Source organism: Anolis sagrei, chromosome 2 (assembly GCF_037176765.1).
Source record: "Anolis sagrei isolate rAnoSag1 chromosome 2, rAnoSag1.mat, whole genome shotgun sequence".
In the NCBI taxonomy this organism is placed as follows: Eukaryota; Metazoa; Chordata; class Lepidosauria; order Squamata; family Dactyloidae; genus Anolis; species Anolis sagrei.
In genome coordinates this window covers 75,762,954-75,782,781 of record NC_090022.1, presented here as the reverse complement: position 1 = coordinate 75,782,781, position 19,828 = coordinate 75,762,954, and the positions used below count along the sequence as shown (strand labels likewise).

The window sequence follows — 19,828 nt, the reverse complement described above, 5'->3', positions numbered from 1 at the left end:
GAAGCTGCCGCTTCATGTTGGATTACTAGCAAAACTTCCTGTGTGTTATTGAATATTCAAATCTGAAATGTACTCTTAGAATGATGAGCACTAACAAAACATACAACCACATTGCAACATCAGTGTGATTTAGTAGGAGTCACTTCATTTAAGTTTTTTTTTATTATTGGAAATAGTTCATTTTCATCTCCACAAATACTGAAGTATCTCTAAAAGACTATAGGTTTATTTTTTAAAATGAAATCACCATGATACCATATTTAGTGGAATTCAGAACTGCTTATAGTTGTCCAGAAGCCAGTGAAAAAAGCAGGTTTTAAAAATAAATGAATAGGGAAAAAAACAGCCCTTGAGCCGCTTGTGGGTTGTACTTTTTTGCCGCCAAGTTCCCTTTAAGGGCATGAAATTAATATTGCCCTGCTTGGAGGTTGTGGGGGGGGGGGGGAGGGCGGGGGGGGGGGGGTTCTAGGCCATTTGTGCCCCCCAGGCGATTTTATATCCAAGAGAGGCCCATTTCCTAACAAAGAGTGACATGGAGGTCTCCTGTGAGACAGACGTGAATGCAGTTCCTATGCTGACAGTGATCCATTCTGACCCTAAAATATGCTTGTGCTGAGACTTCATTTATTACAGAGAGGTATGATATTATGGAATGGGAAACCTTGCAGACAAGGCCTGCCTTTGTTTTGCTACTAAGCAAGACTCTAAGCCAGGGGTCCTCAAACTTTTTAAACAGAGGGCCAGGTCCCAGTCCCTCAAACTGTTGGAGGGCTGGATTATAATTTGAAAAAAGCATGAATTAATTCCTATGCACACTGCACATATCTTATTTGTCATGCAAAAAACACTTTAAAACAATACAGTAATTAAAATTAAGAACAATTTTAACAAATATAAACGTATTAATATTTCAGTGTGAAGTGTGAGCCTGCTTTTGGGTGATGAGATAGGATTGTTGTTGTTGCTGTGTGCTTTCAAGTCATTTCAGGCTTAGGTTGACCCTGAGCGAGGGCCAGGTAAATGACCTTGGAGGGCCGCATTCGGCCCTCGGGCCTTAGTTTGAGGAGCCCTGCTCTAAGCTGTGACATGGAAATAGGGCCATTGAAGATTTTGCAGTGGTTTGGAAGTTTTTATATAAGGAAGGCATGGGTAGGTCCTGCATTTCCAGTGGCCAACTATCCTGTACACTGCTGTTGGCTGTGAACTGTACTCCTTTTGGAGAAAAGGGATTAAAAGAGAATTGCTACTCTTGTAAGCCTTTAGGAATGGTCGAGGCTTGTATTTGTTTGTTTTGTCAAACAAAATCAGGTGGAAAGAGGGCAAGGAAGGGTTAGGGGATGCAAAAAAAAATAGAGGTGAACATAGTGCCCACCTTCTCGTAACTGGTCCCCAAATTGTATTGTGACTTATATTTTAATACCTAAATCTGAAACCTAGTTAAAAACACACTGGCACTCAGCCTGAGTCGTTTAGCATAGGTATATTATATGTGTGACAAGGCATGCCAGACAGTAATGAAACCACAGGACTCCACATTCAATAAACTAATTATATCTGTATTGAAAAGCTTCTTAGCTTTGGTCTTATCTGCTGTTCTGTGGTGGTAGGCTGAAGAAGAAATATTTAGGCTCTTTTGGTTTACATTGTCAAATATATGCACCTTAAATTGCCTATCACTCTTAGGATAAGAATGAATTGCACAAAATTATTTTGAAAAGATCACCAGTCCCATACAGCTGCTGTTGCATTAGCCTTGCTTGGCATTCTTGATTTCAGTCAGTCTGAGGAGCTCTGCCACATCAGATGCAGGAGCTCTGGTTATATTGGGTCCAACTTCCTTTTTGAGGAAATTAAGTCTATTCATGTTCATTTGGAAGTTCCAGCAGAGAATTTTGTTTTGTTGTAAGCAGGAGTTTTAAGTGTTAGACACTTGAACTGTACTCCTCCTTTATGGGGTTCTGCTAGAAGGGATCCACTGAAGCTGGGGTTGATTTAGGCCCCTTCCACACTGCCCCTATATCCCAGAATTTGATTTCAGATGGTCTGCTTTTCCCAAATTATTTGGCAGTGGAGACACATATAATCAAGTTTAAAGCGGATAATCTGGGATCAGATCCTGGGATATAGGGCAGTGTAGAAGAGACTTTAATTTCTTTGCAAGGAGGATGACTAAAGCTACAAGTAACTCTGCTTTGATTTCACTGGTGTAGCAATATACTCCTGCCAGATTTCTGTTTTGGCATCATAAGAGAACCATATCTCAGTGTTGTCCCTCAGATCTGAACATTGTTTAAGATATAGCTACAAATGCCATCTAGTTGATTTACTGAGAGGTCTAATTGCAGATTGATACTGGGATGGGTGACAAAAGGACCAATGAAGATATATAACATGAGATACCTTCAGGCTGCAATTAGCACAACCAGACCCAGCCTCTGACATCACTCTTTCCTTTCTTTTCTGGCCATTGTAAACACTATCTTTTCTTTGTCAGACCTCACTATGGTTTAGTGTCTTGTTGGGCAAATGCCAAAATATCACAGATAGTTATGCGAGTCTGTTTCATTATACAGAAGAAGCCTTTGGCACCTTAAGAGTTAGACTGTTCATTTCAGCGTAAGCTTTTGTGCTCTACAGCCCACTATAGCATGATGCCTCTGAAGAAGATTGTGTTAAAATAAATTTAAGGTGCCACAACTAGACTCTGGTTTTTTTCTTAACCAAGTACCCTAGCTGTAATTTCTATCTTTGAAATGTTAAGAGTTGAATGATTGGAAACGGTTAGGGCTTAATGTTATCATAAGTGTTTAATGTTAAAGAGGCACAGTGCCAGCTCTGCACTGCCTGCATTCCTCTCTCAAAGTCTCACCTTCAGAAAAGGAGTGTGGGTGGCAAGTAGAGGAGGGATTTTATAAAAGCCGCCCTCTAGCTTTGAGTGTTTTTCTCCACTGGAGATCCTTCAGGCCTCCTCCTTTATAACAGGATCTATCCTAAACCGGCTTGTTGTCTCATAGCCTCTATTCAGTTTTTAGAAGGGTAAAAGTGACCTTCCTTAAAGGCCCATTATAAAGATGACTGCAATAAAATATGCAATGCTGTCTGGATGCCCCAAGGTATTATAAACATGCAAAGCATTAAATCCATTTGATAGCACCTAAAGACTACACCATATGCTTTTGATCATGAACCTGGCTCACTGAATCAATTTTTGTACACCTTGCCATCGGCTATGGAATGCCCTACCCATAGATATCAGATAGGCCCCTTCGCTGCTGGCGTTTCGGAAGAAGGTTAAGACCTGGCTCTACGAGCAAGCGTTTGGCTAAATAGTGCAACTGAACATAGGAAGACGGTAAAATTGAACATAGGAATGGCACAAGGATTATGAGAATAGATTTTGCTCTGTTATCGAGGCGACATGAATTGATAATAATTGTTGATTTTGTTATTGTGTATGATGTGTTTTAATTGTCTATTGTTGTGATAACTTGCACTGTGTAAACCACATTGAGTCGCCTAATTAGGCTGAAAAACGCGGTATAGAAATAAAGCAAATAATAATAATAATAATTTAAAATCTGTGCAGTGCTGTATGCTTTCACTATCCCAGCAAGGTTTAAAATGAGTATTATCGGAAATCAACAATATTATGTAATTGCTTTTGCATGTGGACTTTGTCGTCTTTTGAATATCACTTCAAGAGTCTTAGATGCAGGGTGTCCTTTGACCTATCTAACAGCTCATCCATTTGCTACCACCCTACCTGGACAGAGCCACTCTTGTTGAAGGATGTAAGATGACAATTCTTTGTTATATTCTTCCTTTTGTTAAACTGCTGAATAATTCAGCTCACACAGTAGACAAAAGAAGAAAGCAAATGGTTAAACTATTCCTAGGAGTGGAGTTTACCTGGACAAAAAATTCAGGATGACAAATACTGTAGATGAGCATTTTAAACAAGTTTTTAAACATGTTTAATCTCAAAAAACAAACTCATCTCTTGCTTCTAGAACATTCTGGATGGCAGTTTCAGACAGATCTTGTGCATGTGCACCTGAAAGTAAAACCTTTGTTCAGTATGGTTGGCTACCAAATAGATGCGCTTAGTCTGCAGAGAATTGATCTTGCTTAGTATGTTTATGTATATGCAAAAAGTCAAATAGAAATCTGGCTAGTGACTTGAACAGATGTAATTATGCAGCTCAAATGGTTACTAAAGGTTATGGATGTCATAAATATGGACAAACTGACCAATCTAGTAACGAAGATCCAAAGCAATAAAAAGAAAACAATGAATTGGATGCTGTTCAAAGATTATATGTTAAAGAATAAAGAGAACATGTTAATTTGCAATAAACTATCCAGAAGAACAATTGTCCCAAACTAAACTAGAATGAAGAGGAGGAGCAATTCTTGAGAAACAAATTCTAAGAAAACTACAAACCACAATGAAGATGATTGGAAGTACATTATTCCCACCCCCCTTTTTTCTACTCTCCGTCTTTTTCTCCCTCCCCACAGTCCTTTCCCATATACTATATCCAATTTCTCCTCCTTTTTATTATTTATGGAAAATATTTCAAAACTAGTACATAAAAAGAAGAAAAAAGTGAGGCATGAAACTCTTAAAAGCTATAAATTAGTGCATCTTCAATTGGCATTCAGTATTTCACTGATAAATGTATGGTTGTCTGGAGCATGGAATATCTGCCATGAGAATAATAACAAAAATGAATTTGCTGCAAGTGTGCACATACACTGGACATCCTTTCCCCAAAGAAGTTCATCTCACCAGAAACAGAGGCAGGAGAACAAAGCTATAATGGTTGAATGAAAAACATATTACAGGCTCATGGAAATCTGTGCTTTGGCAAATCAGATTTCTACATATCTTCTGAGAAATGAAAATGTCCTTACCAAGCAGAGCTTAATCACAGCTGTTCACTAGACAGCAACAAAGTCCTTTAAAACTTAACCTAGAAATTTGCATGTGCTACTCATGTTAGGAATATCCTGAGATTCTATAAAATGAATATAGTAATCCCTCATAATTTTAAAGCTGTTTTAAAGTCCTGATTTGTCCCCTTCTGACTTTTAACTGTTTGGGTGTCTGAAAGACAACCTACATGGTTTCAGACTCAACGACTTGAATGACGTTAAAACAGTTTTAAAATCATGAGTTGGAAGCAAACCCCTGAAATTTTCTAAAATGGTTTTAATGCCTGAGTTAAACAATGGTGCAAATGTGTACAAATTGATGATTACTATGTTGAATGGTAGGTAGAGGATAGTTCATGCTATGATCTGTAGCAACTTCTGCTGTTATATTTCATTTATAATGTTTTTATGACACACAAGGCAAAACTTTTGACCCACCCGCATATAAGCGATCATCTCCTAGTTAGTGCTAAAAATCTATTCAAAAGTCAACCATACTGCTTGTTTTAAAAGTTTGCATGTGATGTTTAGAGTCTGCCAGGTGGTATACAGGTTATAGACAGTTTTGCTAACTGAAATGGACTGGAAGTGGTACCACTTTCTTTCACTAAAACCATCCTTTAAAGGGAAAAATGATTGCTTCTTTAGACACCAAGCCATGGCCTTTCCAGATTTATAGCAGTAGGTTGTTGGTTTATAAATTTAGCTACTTTGTTTGTTTGTTTGTTTATTTATTTCCCACCTTTTCCTGATACATGAATGGAAATTAAAACAATGTAAATGAATTAATTTATAACTATACAATTAGAATTAACCTTAATCACATTCTGTGAATGTTGTTTTAATTTGTGGAACAGACTCGCCCATTTTGAGGCCAAAAAGGACTGTGAGCAAGTTTGAATTGTGTTTCAGTTACCAAGTCTCACTCAAATGAGAGTGATCTGATGATGATGTTATATTTAACCCCCCCCCCCTTTGATTGGTACTTTGTTAATTTAATATCATAATGGAAGGTGTTTTCTTATAATGATAGATGGAGATATTTGGTGGTATACTATTGGTTAGTCCCAGCTAAAGTTGATGTTTCTCCTCATAATTCTCAACACTGGAGAGTACACCATTCCCCTTATTATGCCACTCTCTGTCAGATAGCTAGCTGCTCACAATTGTGCATGTCTTCCTGCACTGGCTCCCTGCTTTCCTGTCAAGAAATCCTTATCTACATAGTCCATTATGGAATCTCTTCTCATAAAGGGTTTGTGAGATCTATGTTCCTTAATATGACTGTACAGAATAACACCCTCCCTTATCACTCCATAGGAAATAAGACAATAACCAACCCAATCAATATGCGGGAGACATCCCAGATTCTCTTCCTCTGGGTTTACTCTTGTCTGATGAAGTTCTTATAAAATTACTTATTTCATGGCTTGTAGATGTTTTTTTCTTCTGTTGGATACCTATGTCTGGAAAATCCAGATAAATAATTTCCATCGCAGAAATTTACAATAGAAACCAGGCTTCCAAATGAACTTTCAAAAACCCACAGCATTGTGCCTAAACTTATTATTCATGCAACAGAAATGCTGGCAGTACCTTACCAATCTACCACACTAACCATCCAGTGTAATAGTGAGGAAAGGAATACTTCAAACAAAAGGAATACTTCAAACAGTTGTAACTCTGGCTCCACATGGCTGATGAACAAAATAAAATTTTGTTTTTAAAACTTTCCATCCTAGGACAAATCGCCATAGTTAAAATGCTTTTGTTCCCCTATTTATTCTTTCATTTCCAAAACAATCCTTTGCCCCCTACCTTATCAAAATTTAAAAAATGGCAAGTAGTCTTTCCCCATAAGACCTTTCTTCCTGCATAATTGCTTTCAGGTGACAGATAAAAACTTTCAATTTAAGAAATGGAAGTATTGTAGGATTTACCACTTCCTGGATCTTTTTACTCAAGGGAAGCCTAAATCCAAGAACCTTTTAAGAACCCATTTGTAGACCGATCTGAATTAATAGACTGATCTGATTTGCTTCCAAATGAGTCATATCACATCTTTCACATTACATCTGGTCTCGTGGGAGATGATCTATGACTGCTAACTTTTTATAAAAATCTTTATATATAAGACAAGTTATACGAAATTGGCATTATGGTGACCATTTATAAATGTTTCCCTAAGCATACATATGGTTTGGGGCAGTTTGTTCCAATGTCATGGTGATCAGACATATAGGGAGTGAGATATCAGGTGCAGGCTGGTCTCACAAGTTGTCTGCTTATAAATCTTGTTTAATTCGCATAAGAGATTCTAAAAATCACTATAAAGTTGGTATCTAATGCCCTTTCAGCTATCCGGAAAGGTGAATACTGTTCCACCAGATTGTTGGAGAGGCTATAATAATGTGGACTCATATCATCACATGTGGTTTGAATGTTCTAAAATAAACGTTTTTTGGAATGCCATTTGGACCAAATCTGACAAATTACTTGTCAGACGTTTCACTTTTGTCCTGCTTTCCTATTGCTTTCTTTTTATGTAAAAAAAATAGCTGCCTAAAGCACAGAAAATGGATTGCATCCTTTATTATAATTATTTATTATTTATTTTATTATTTATACCACACCTTTCTCTGCCCCAAAGGGAATTAAGGCAACTTACATAGAGGCAATTATTCAATGCCTTAAAAACACATACAAAACACATAGTTGCTTGATTAGAAGTGACCAAGTGTTGGAAAACTGGAGATCTTAAGATGGACTATCTTAGGAGAAGAGTGTGGGACACTTGGTTATTAGAAAAACTCTTCTTGCAGTGTATGAAAGAAAGACATGGGGATTGATAAATGTTTACTGACTACATCAATGATCACTCACAAAAATTGTAGCTCTGGCTAGTCAAATGGACCTTTGAAGAATATTTCATGTCTGGATTTCTCTTCACCACACACTGAACATCCAGAAAACAAGTAAACTATCAGACAGCATTATACATGAGAATGAACAACTTCGCAAACACCAACCTGTCTCTTGCCTATGTTTACTAGTTTTATGTCACTGTTTTATATACCTTTATAAATTACTGCATGTTTTCTTTCATAAATTAAAAAAACTATACTGAAAACAAGAATTCAAGCTATCAAGATTAAAATTGTTTGAACCTGCTAACTGCGACCGTACCTCGCAAAGGCTGATCTGGTCGGGGTGGTCCATGCCTTGGTCGCCTCTAGATTGGACTACTGTAATGCGCTCTACGTGGGGCTGCCCTTGAAAACGGCTCAGAAATTCCAACTGGTCCAACGAGCAGCGGCCATGATGTTAACTGGTGCTCCTTACAGAGAGAGGTCAACCCTTCTGTTCAAGGAGCTCCACTGGCTGCCATTTATTTTCCGAGCCCAATTTAAGGTGCAGGTGCTTACCTACAAAGCCCTAAACGGTTTGGGACCATCCTGCCTGCGTGACCGCATCTCCGTTTATGAACCCACACGCTCACTTCATTCATCCGGAGAGGCCCTGCTTGTGATTCTGCCTGCGTCGCAGGCGCAGTTGGTGGGGACGCGAGACAGGGCCTTTTCTGTGGTGGCCCCTGACTCTGGAACACCCTCCCCAAAGATCTTAGACAGGCCCCTACATTGGCAGTCTTCAGAAAGAACTTGAAGACCTGGCTGTTCCGATGTGCCTTCCCAGAATAGGAAAACTCCAATAACATGTCCCAGAAGCACTTTATTAGAATTAAGATTGCTGCACACTGCACTTACCCTATAATCCTTACATATCACCTGTCACATCAGCACTTTTAATTCTGTACCCATTACTCTGGCCCGGCCTAGTTTTATTGTGTCTTGGTGTATCGTTTATTGCTCGTTGTTTAATATTGCTTTAATTGTTTTTAATTTGCTTTAGGTATGTATTGTTATGTTGTGTTTTGAGGTCTTGGCCTTGGTAAGCCGCATCGAGTCCTTCGGGAGATGCTAGTGGGGTACAAATAAAGATAATAATAATAATAATAATAATAATAATAATAATAATAACTGTGAGAGGCCCTCCCTCCTCCATCTGTGTTAGAGGGATTTGCACTTAGGCATGGTTTCAAACTGTCCCTTGCTCTAATGACTAATGGGTGTGGAAAAAAGGAAATGCTACATAACTTCGAGTGATTGACAAACAGGTATACAGTCTGCTGGTTGACATTTCAGGCAACCAACAAAACTGTTAATGAATGTGTATGAAATCAGCATACCTATATCACACCTTTCCTGCTCAGGACACATATACAGAGGTATAATGTTGGAGATATTTAACTAAATGTTATATAGTTCAGAGATTTGATTAGGAGAAGTGGAAGACATAAACAGGAATTGAAGAGTAAGAATGAGGTTCAGTGATATCTTCCTTGAATGTGAATATGCCTTTTTTTGCTTACCTTTTTACTCCCTTCTCAAAATTAGAGTATATTTTCATATTAGCCATTGAACTCTTGAGAACCAACAATTACCATATGACATGCAAGATAGCTACTTTAAAGGAAAGTATGTAATCAGATGTTCCTTCTTTGAGTACAAATGGTGGGACTCATAGTACTTTTGCTAAGTAGAGGTAAATCCTTCAGAGAAAGGGTGTTAGGTTTCTTAAAAGTTTTTAATTGTTATTTTATTTTCTAGGAGACATTAATGTTGGCCCTTTGATGCAAAAAAGGTTGGTCCAACATAATCATCACATTACCTTTAAAACAGACAAACGAAGGAGTTGTGTTAAACAGACATTCCTTCATGATCTTTTCACCCTCTGGCATTCCTGCTTCTCTTGAAGAACTTCCTGTTCTCAGCTCTTCTTGCCCTGATTAAATGCCTTAGCAAGCCGCCAAGTGTCAGAGCAAAATCTGGACCCTCCCGTCTACACTGGAACATATTGGAAAAGCAGAATGTGAATATCTTAAATTAACAGTCAAACAGTTTCAGGATTTGTTTTGCTTTTATTAACAGAAGTGGCAAGCAGTATTTTTTCTGGGCTGTAAAATACTCTATAATTACACAGATATCTATATGTACAATGTCAATACACAAATGTCCTGTTGCTACTTCAGCAAACATACTAATTGCAATAATGAGGAAAATACCAAACTAACTCGTATAGCACAATTCTTAGACTATCATTTAAAACCTTTTGTACCCCTCTCACAGTCTTACATAAAAGATACAAAACATTTTATAAAAATCATAGAATCGCTAACAATACCACCACAAGCTGTTCTTTTGACATTGGATATTATATCACTATATACAAACATACCACTGGATGAAGCCAGGACAGTTATTAAAGAACTAGATACATGTGAATCTACAATACCACCAACCCATTTTCTTATTGACCTTTTGGATATAGTTTTGGACTATAATTATTTTAGTTTTCAAACACAGTTCTACTTACAAACATTTGGTATAGCAATGGGAAGCCCTTTGGCCCCCTCCTTGTTTCAAATTTAGAAAAAAAAGTGGATTTTAAATCAAACTCAAAACAGATTACTGCAGGATATAATATATTACAGGAGATTCAATGATGACATCTTTTTAATTTGTAAAACGGAGGAGTCACCGATTCAACTTAGCAAATGGTTTAACATAATACATGAAAATATAAAATTTACAAGTACCCATAGTCACACTAGTATTAATTTCTTAGATGTCACAGTATTCAAAAGGAACAGATTAGCAGTTAAGAACTGTAGAAAACCAACAGACAAAATTCCATATTACATTATTCTAGCTTCCGCCACCATAAATTGAAGTCCAATTCACCTTTTTCACAATTCCTGAGGTTGAAATGTAATACCAGTACTCCCAAGGATTTCACAACAGAAATGTCCATCTTTAAGAAACAGTTTAGTGAGAGAGGTTATCCAACTAGAATCATCAACACAGCTATCAAAAAAGTAAGCTCCGGATGATCTCCCCCAGCAGCTTCGTGTAGATGTTAAATAACATCGTGGACAGTACTGAGCCCTGAGGGACTCCACAAAACAACGGTTGTGGAGCCGAACAGGTGTCACCCAATAACACCTTCTGGGACCGTCCCTCCAGGAAGGACCAGAGCCATTACAAAGCAGTACCTCCAAGTCCCATTTCTGCGAGGTGTCTCAGAAGGATACCGTGGTCAACGGTATCGAAGGCCACTGAGAGGTCCAGCAAACTAACAGGGACACACTCCCCTTGTCTAGCTCCTGGCATAGATCATCTACCAAGGCGACCAAGGCTGTTTCAGTACCATGACCAACCTAAAGCCAGACTGTGCCGGATCAAGATCATCAGTGTCTACCAGGAACCCCTGGAGTTGTGAAGCCACCACACGTTCCATGACTTTGCCCAAGTAGGGGAGATTGGATACTGGCCGATAGTTAACTAATTGAGTGGGGTCCAGTGATGGTTTTTTTCAATAGCGGTTTTATAACAACCTGTTTTAGGCTGGCTGGAATCTTGCCTTCCTGTAGGGAGGCATTAACCACCACCTTAACTCATTCTGCCAAACCCCCTCTGGCTTCTTTCAACAGCCAGGGTGGGCAGGGGTCTAGGATGCATGTGGTTGGCCTCGCCTCTCTAAGGATCCTGTCCACATCCTCAAGCTAATCTAATTGAAATGAATCCATCAAAACTGGACAAGCAGGTGCTCTTGTTACATCCTCAGAGACTGCTGTTAACGTGGTGTCCAAGTCTTAGAGGCCACTTTAACTGTGGACATTGCATTTGTTGCATGCAGTCACTCAAAATTAAACATTTCACACATCCTACCTTGAAATTCAACGTACAACTACGAACTTTTACCACAGGTAACACAGACTGAGTCGTTTACTTAATCCAATGTCCCTGTGAGCTCCTCTATGTAAGTATGACAAACAGACCTTTAAAAATCAGAATCCTTGAACACCGCTCCTGTGTTAAAAATAAAGCTTCAGATTCCACCCTCTACTCGCATTTCATTGAAAAATCTCCTTCCTATACCAGCTTTAGGTTTTCTGCTCTAGAAAGGATCATCACAAAACCTCATGGAGGCATAAAAAGAATTTTACTACAGAGGGAAGCCTTTTGGGTATCGAAGCTACAGATAGTACACCCGCATGATTTAAACGACATGGTTTAAATGACAGATTTTATCTTACTTGTTTTCTGTAATTGCCTGTAATTAGCTGATAATCTTTAGAAGGGAGTAGCATCTTTGACCTAATCACTAGCTAATGGAAGTCAGTAGTACTCTACCCTTTTTGAAATCTCGCAGCAGAGCCATTCATTCAGCAAGTGGAAGTAAGTATGTTATTGTGTTAAATTGTTTATATAAGGATTATCATATTGTAACTGGGTGCTGGTTAGCATATCTATTATTTTGTCCTTTTAAAATTTAGTCTATAAAGTCTCAGAAGATATTATTTCAAACGAATGAAGAAACCTTTGAAAGAAACCTGAAGAAGGGATACTCCTCCTGAAACAAGAATTATGAACACCTGGGAACCTTGTATTCCCAAGACTTTTTATCACATTTTGAATTCACATGGGACAATATTGGATATGTTGAAGTTTGTCCACACGATCTTTGAAAAATCGGATTAATTATTTTGGAAAACATGAATATTACATTTGTTACACTGTTTTAAATAGTCCCTATGTGTTTGTTTTCCATGCTTGTGTACTATACGAGTTAGTTTGGTATTTTCCTCATTATTCCAATTGATATGTTTGCTGAAGTTTATAGCAATAGGACATTTGTGTATTGGCATTGTAAAATACGGTATTGTTTTGGTTTGCTTATATAAATGATATAGAGTCACATATTATTACTGGTATCGCATGTATGTAGAAAATACCAAACAGATTATTAGTTTCTATAAACAGGGCAAAACTATGGAACTGTTACAGAAATGAACTTGGGTGGATGATCTTCTATGTCAGCGTTTCTCAACCTGGGGTTGGGACCCGAGTGGATCGCCAGGGGTATGTTAGAGGGGCCACCAACTACCATCAGAAAACACAGTATTTTCTGTTAGTCATGGGGGCTCTATATGGGAATTTTGGCCCAAATCTTGTTGGTGGGGTTCAGAATGCTCTTTGATTGTAGGTGAATTATACATCCTAGCAACTACAACTCCCAAATGTCAAGGTCTACTTTCCCCAAACTCCACTGTTGCTCAGACTTGGACATATTGAGTATTCGTGCCAAGTTTGGTCCAGATCCATCATTGTTTGAGTCCACAGTGCTCTCTGGATGTAGGTGAACTACAACTCCAAAACTCAAACCCTTCCAATATTTGCTGTTGGTCATGGGAGATTTGTGTGCCAAGTTTGGTTCAATTCCATCATTGGTGGAGTTCAGAATGCTCTTTGATTCTAAGTAAACTATAAATCCCAGCAACGTCAACTCCCACCAGTATTCAAATCTGGGCGTATCAGGTATTTGTGCCAAATTTGGTCCAGGTCAATGAAAACGCATTTTGCATATTAGATACTTACATTACGATTTGTAACAGTAGCAAAATTACAGTTATGAAGTAGCAACGAAAATAATTTTATGGTTGGGGGTCACTGCGACAAGAGGAACTGTATTAAGGGGTTGTGGCATTAGGAGGGTTGAGAACCACTGTTGTGTGTTTTACAAATACAGATACACTTGAAAAATGCAAAGGTACAAATTATTTTCCCTTAGCAGAGACTTTTTAATGTTATCTGTGCTGCACAATGATGGACTTACCACGTTCTTTTTCTTTAATCCACTCTCTATTATGTTGAGACACTTCTTGTATTGTCCACATATTTTCAGCCAGGTTTGCAGTACTTCAGAAAAGTGAAGTGGTTCCCAAATTTCCCTGATTACCTTATCTAAAAAACCCTGATTTATCAAAAAGGTTTGTCCTTCAAAAATTGCAGTGGTATAGAAAGGTTTATGTTACATTGATCAATTTAGACTCAATTTTCCAAAAGTGGCAGTGAAAGTTATCAGTCTCCTCCCCCCCCCCCCCATTAACAATTTAGTGGACACACATCCCTGCATTTTTGTCATCTATGGCACATCAGTGGCTCCAGAAAAGAAAACAGTGTTTCGTTTCATAAAACCTTCTTTTCTTAGCTCTGCCAGTAATCTTGGAAGTGTTCGTTTACAAACTTGTTTACTCTTTAGGTTCATTCTCCTATAAAGTTAGGCTTATCTTACGCTACTCCAAGTTTATATTTCTGATCTTCTTGCTATTGAGATTTTAAATGTTAGTTGCATAAATAATAGCAAAAACAGTTTATTAGCTACTTGCTGTTTCAAGGACATTGTCACTACCTATGATTTTTTTTCTTTTTAATAGATCATGGAAGCTGGAAAAGAATCCTTGCCGCCTTGGCTGCATTGGGAATCGGAGAGTAGCACTTTGGAAGGTCTCCCACTTGATACAGATAAAGGCATTCATTACATCTCAGTCAATGCAATGCATCTGTTTTCTAATGGAAGCTATGTACCCCAAACCACCAATGTGTTTTCCATTGAGGTTCACCCTGAAGATCATAATGAACCTCAGTCCGTACGGGTGGCTTCACAAGATGCAAATGAAGCAGCACCATTTGTGTGTAGTGCAGAGGAACCAGTCACTATCTTGACTGTAATATTGGATGCTGACTTAACAAAAATGACACCAAAGCAGAGGATTGAACTATTAAATCGAATGAGAACCTTCTCAGAAGTGGAACTTTATAACATGAAATTAGTTCCTGTTGTAAATAATAGACTCTTTGACATGTCAGCTTTTATGGCTGGACCAGGGAATGCAAAGAAGGTAGTGGAAAACGGAGCCTTACTGTCATGGAAATTGGGCTGTTCTTTGAGCCAAAATAGTGTTCCAAACATAAGCAATGTTGAATCTCCAGCAAAAGAAGGAACAATGTCTGCTCATCTTGGCTACCCTGTAGTTGGTTGGCACATTGCTAATAAAAAACCTAATCTTCCAAAGAGAATAAGGCGACAAATTAATGCTACACCAACACCTGTGACTGCTGTTGGACCTCCAACAACTGCCCTCCAAGAACCACCAATTCGGATTGTTCCAACACCCACCTCCCCAGCCATTGCCCCTCCCACAGAAACAACCGCTCCTCCAGTGAGGGAGCCTGTACCATTGCCTAAGAAACCCACAGTTACTATTAGAACAAGAGGTGCTATTGTCCAGACCCCAACTCTTGGACCAATTCAACCAACCAGAGTGGTAGAAGGAACTAGTACTACCCCTGGCCAGATCCGACCAACAATGACTGGGCAGTTAGAGGCAACTGCAGCAATTACACCACCCACAACAAAGAAACCCAAAGGAACTCCTCCAAAACCAGCCACACCATCAACTACTGATACTGGTACAACACGAAGACCAAGACCTACCAAAACTCCTCGACCTCCAAAGCCGCCTCGGACTACCAAACCATCCCTTATTGACCAGAAAGCAGTTTCACCACCAACTCGCATTCGCACCACTACAGTTGGCGTTCCCCGTGTTCCCAATGATCCACCAGAGTTGAAAAACCACATTGACAGGGTAGATGCTTGGGTGGGCACTTACTTTGAGCTCAAAATACCATCAGACACTTTCTATGATAAGGAAGATACCACCACTGATAAATTACAACTGACCATGAAGCTAGAAAATGAGAAACCACTGGAAGAAAACTTTTGGGTGCAGTTCAATAGCACTAGTCAGTTAATGTATGGATTACCACATGAAAACCATTCAGGCAGGCATGAGTTTTTCATGCACGCCACAGATAAGGGTGGCCTTTCAACTGTGGATGCTTTTGAAATATTTGTCCATCGTCTTGCACCTGGTGAGGTGGCTCCAGTTAAATTCAAAGCCCGATTCCAGGGCGATTATAATACAGTTGTCAATGATGTTAATAAGAAAATCATGTTGGTAAAGAAGTTGGCCTTTGCCCTTGGAGACAGAAACAGCAGTACTCTTACAATTCAGAGTATTGGCAAAGGCTCTATTGTAGTTGAGTGGACAAACAATACCCTACCTTTGAGACCGTGCCCCAAAGAGGATATTCGTACTATGAGTAAGAAAATTGCTGATGATTCTGGTGGCCCAAGTCCAGCCTTCACAAATGCCTTAGAGCCAGAGTTTAAGCCCATGAACATTTCTGTAGTTGGTGCTGGTAGCTGCAGACACATTCAGTTTATTCCTGTGATGAGAGAGGGACTCCCTACAACTGCACCACCTACCGTTGTGGCTCCACCGGATCCAGAAAAAACAAGCGAAGACGATGTCTACCTACACACAGTGATCCCTGCAGTAGTGGTGGCGGCCATTCTGCTTATTGCTGGAATCATTGCTATGATCTGCTATCGCAAGAAGAGAAAGGGCAAGCTCACCATTGAAGACCAAGCCACCTTTATCAAGAAGGGAGTACCAATCATTTTTGCTGATGAGCTTGATGACTCCAAGCCTCCCCCTTCCTCCAGCATGCCGCTGATTTTGCAAGAAGAAAAGGCCCCACTCCCACCTCCCGAGTATCCCAATCAGAACATGCCAGAAACCACCCCACTCAACCAAGACACCATAGGGGAGTACACACCGCTGCGAGATGAGGACCCCAATGCACCTCCCTACCAGCCTCCCCCTCCCTTCACAGCACCCATGGAGGGGAAAGGCTCCCGCCCGAAGAACATGACCCCATACAGGTCTCCACCTCCCTACGTCCCTCCTTAATGAACATGAAACGCTGGCGGAGATGGGGCCTCTAGTTCCACACCGGTGTTGTCTGTAGGGATCAGTGGCCTGCAAACCCATTACCAACTAGAACACCAACACAGAGAGTCTGAAAACATTGCCTGGTCCCGGCAGGTCCTCTCCGAATGCGTTTGCTACACCAGAGTGCTTGTGGAACTTTCGGGACACTGATTTTATTTTTGCCTAACAGCTTATGTTTTGTTTATTCATAGAAAAGAAATTCTTGGCTCAAAAAGTATTTCTGACAGCAGGCGTCTCAAAGCATCTTGTGCAAAGGGAGACTGGCTGGACATGCAGGCAGCACTGGGGTGGCACACTGAGTCTCTGCTGTTTGCCTTTAAAACTAACTGTACTGTTTTTTCTATTCACGTGTGTCTAGCTACAGGGCATAACATGAAACGTAGCCTAAAAATTAAAATCAGAGGACTTTCTGAGGTCAACATTACGTTTTTACATATAATTGCTGTTACCTAAACTTGTATGTATAGATTTGGGGAAAGGGAGGGGAAATACTTTACTACAAATAAGCTCAAGGGGTGTTTCCAATGCCAATCAGGCTGAGGGACTGTCTTTTTTATCAAAGGAATCCTATTTTTTCACACATTATACAGTGAGTCATCAGTGGGGGGTCCTTTTTGCAAACTGTAGATGAGCTCTTGTCGCTCTTGCCTCCCGTAGCTCAATGGATGCCACAGGTTTCTTTCAGAAACAAGTCTGGAGAGCTCTTTGCAACTACCAAAAAAAAAGGAAGAAGAAGAAGCAGCAGAATGACCTTTTGGAAATGGGGAGGCCCAACCGTGGTATCTGCAGGCTGCAAGGGTCATGATGCTGCACTGAGATTTTTCATCCGGAAGGCATGCTCTCTGGCTTTTGAAACACTCTTTGAGGTATTTTGGTGAAGATGCAATATTTTTTATGTAGTGTAATGCAGTTTTCTCCCATCCAGACTCCTCCTGGACCACAGTATTGGAACAGCCCCTCTCCCTCCCCGGTTCTGCCTGGCTGTCCCAGCCCACTCCCTCATACCGCTCTCCTCCGCACACACACAGACGCAATAGTAGCTGTCTGGCGGCCGGCAAAATAAAAAAACGCCAGAAATAGTTCATAGTCAAAATCAGTGAACTCTCAGCTCTAATTTTATACTAAATTTTTGATACAGCCTCAAATTGTTTTATTAAAAATAATTAAAAATGGTAACGCTGCCAGCAGTTTGTATGAGCTTAGCTTCTTAGTATCAATTCATGGGACTGACTGCTTTGCTCATTTTGGACTTTTTCCCCTTTCTTTTTGGTCTCATAATCATTGTTTTTAAATATTAGAGCCATGTCTAGGTTTCTTGCCTTTTTAAAAAGTGAACTTCCACACATTTCTCCTGGGAAGTTGGAGCTGCCCTCAAGGTCGCTCCCATGCCTTTTTTCTTTGAGACAAAGTCTTTTTACGCATGGATTTTTCTCTCATCCACATGAGACTATTTTTGGTATATTAGAGGGAGGAAAAAACCCTTTGCAATAATGAGTCCATCCCCTGGCTGGGGGCTGGGCAGCCTCTGGCTGACTTTGCACACAAAGCAGACACTTTTAAGCCATATTGACTGTTTTTGCAAAGTATGTTTGTGTGCTGACATGGCCAGTTAACACACTAGTGGATGAATGGCTAAAACGACCTCCACCTCTTGACCTTGCTAGGGTGGCATTTTCCCATCAAGCCTTTTTTTAACTACTTGAACAGGATTTTGCCTATCAAAACAAAGCTTCATTTGGCTGTGGCTCCACAAGACTTCTGCACTTTTCTTCAGCCCACCTGGCAGAGGAGTATGTGTTGAAGTGAGGGTGACTGTAAAGAAGGCTTTGGGATTTGCCTTTATCTAGTGTAGAGGAGTGTAGGCCTGCCCTACGGAGCCCCCCCCCCCCCATTCACGGTGCTTGGATGCTGGTACAGGTCTGAAATGGGGAGAGACCATGGATTCTTCTCACTCAGGAGAACCCGGAAGAGGGAACAGGATGAACCAGTACCCCTTGGGGCACACTGCTTTTGAACAGATGCTAGAAACACAGTCCTAAGTTGGCCCTCTCCCCTAGCGAGCAACCATGGCAGCAGAGTGCCAAAACCTATTCTGACAGGCCTGCCTTTCCGATGTCTCCAACTTAACAACACGCAGAGCCTCCTAAGCCCAAATGCTGCAAGTTCGAAGGGCCTTCCAAACAGTGCCGTTGTCCCTAGCAACCGATACCACTTTATACTGGTCATGCGCAAGCGCAAACGGTTTCAGGCCTGGGCCTACCTGTCACCATAGAAACTGGAGGCGAAGGGGCAGTGAACGGAATAATAACAATGACATTCTCATCAGCCGCCTTCCCCCTAAGCACCAGTGCTGTTTGTTTATGCCACTAGACACTGTAACGGTGGGAGAGAATCTTGTATTAAAAGTGTTCACCAACCACTGAGTGTTTTTATGTCCTTATATAATTATTTTAAAAATGTGTTTTCTGCATTCTGTAAAGAAACATATCAACTAAATAAACCAGTGTACTTTACTACAAACGCAGAAGGCTGATGCGCTCTTCCATTAGATCTCTCTGGATCCCCTCCAGCACATAGCATCCCTCCACTCCACCCACCCCTATTGCATGGGAAGTCTGCAAAAAAAGTGCAAGCAAACAGCCCCACTGAGTCTTGGGCTACTCAGATGGTGCATCCCATTCTTTTTTGTGTAATTCCAGGCTGTAAAGTATTGGCTTAAAGGGTTCTGCAAAATTGGAGATGTGCAAAATAAAGCAGCCTGCCAGACACAAAACAATACTGTTTGCCTTAAATCCTCCCTGGTGAGCAGAGGAAAAAGAAATGTTCTTAAAAGGTCAGAGTGAAGTTGAAAGAACATAGTGTGCATTACTGCAAGTCATTTCATTGTTTACAATATACTAAGGAAAAGGGTACTGGTGCCTCAGACGTCAAAGACCTGAGGTGCTTTTCTCTATACTGCTTACAAATCATTTGTTTATAATGAATAAGATTATAATCATCCATTTTCATAAAAACCTGATGAAGACTTTGAAGTCCTGTTTTACAGAAGGAGAGTGGTGTAGTTTTTTGTATCATTAACATAACAATTGTAACACTTGATAGCACTTCAACAGCAGCGACTGCATC

General features: G+C 40.0%; 1 protein-coding gene across 2 annotated transcripts in view; it reads left to right on the top strand.

Annotated features, from left to right (window-relative positions):
- Positions 1-19,222, top strand: part of DAG1 (dystroglycan 1) — an 85,662-nt gene extending 66,440 nt beyond the window's left edge. For both annotated transcript variants that reach the window (XM_067463641.1, XM_060765708.2), the window contains exon 3: positions 14,276-19,222. In XM_067463641.1, coding sequence (XP_067319742.1) covers positions 14,276-16,660 — 2,385 coding nt within the window. In that variant the 3' untranslated portion in view covers positions 16,661-19,222. The remainder of the gene's footprint in view (positions 1-14,275) is intronic.
- Positions 19,223-19,828: the final 606 nt, after the last annotated feature.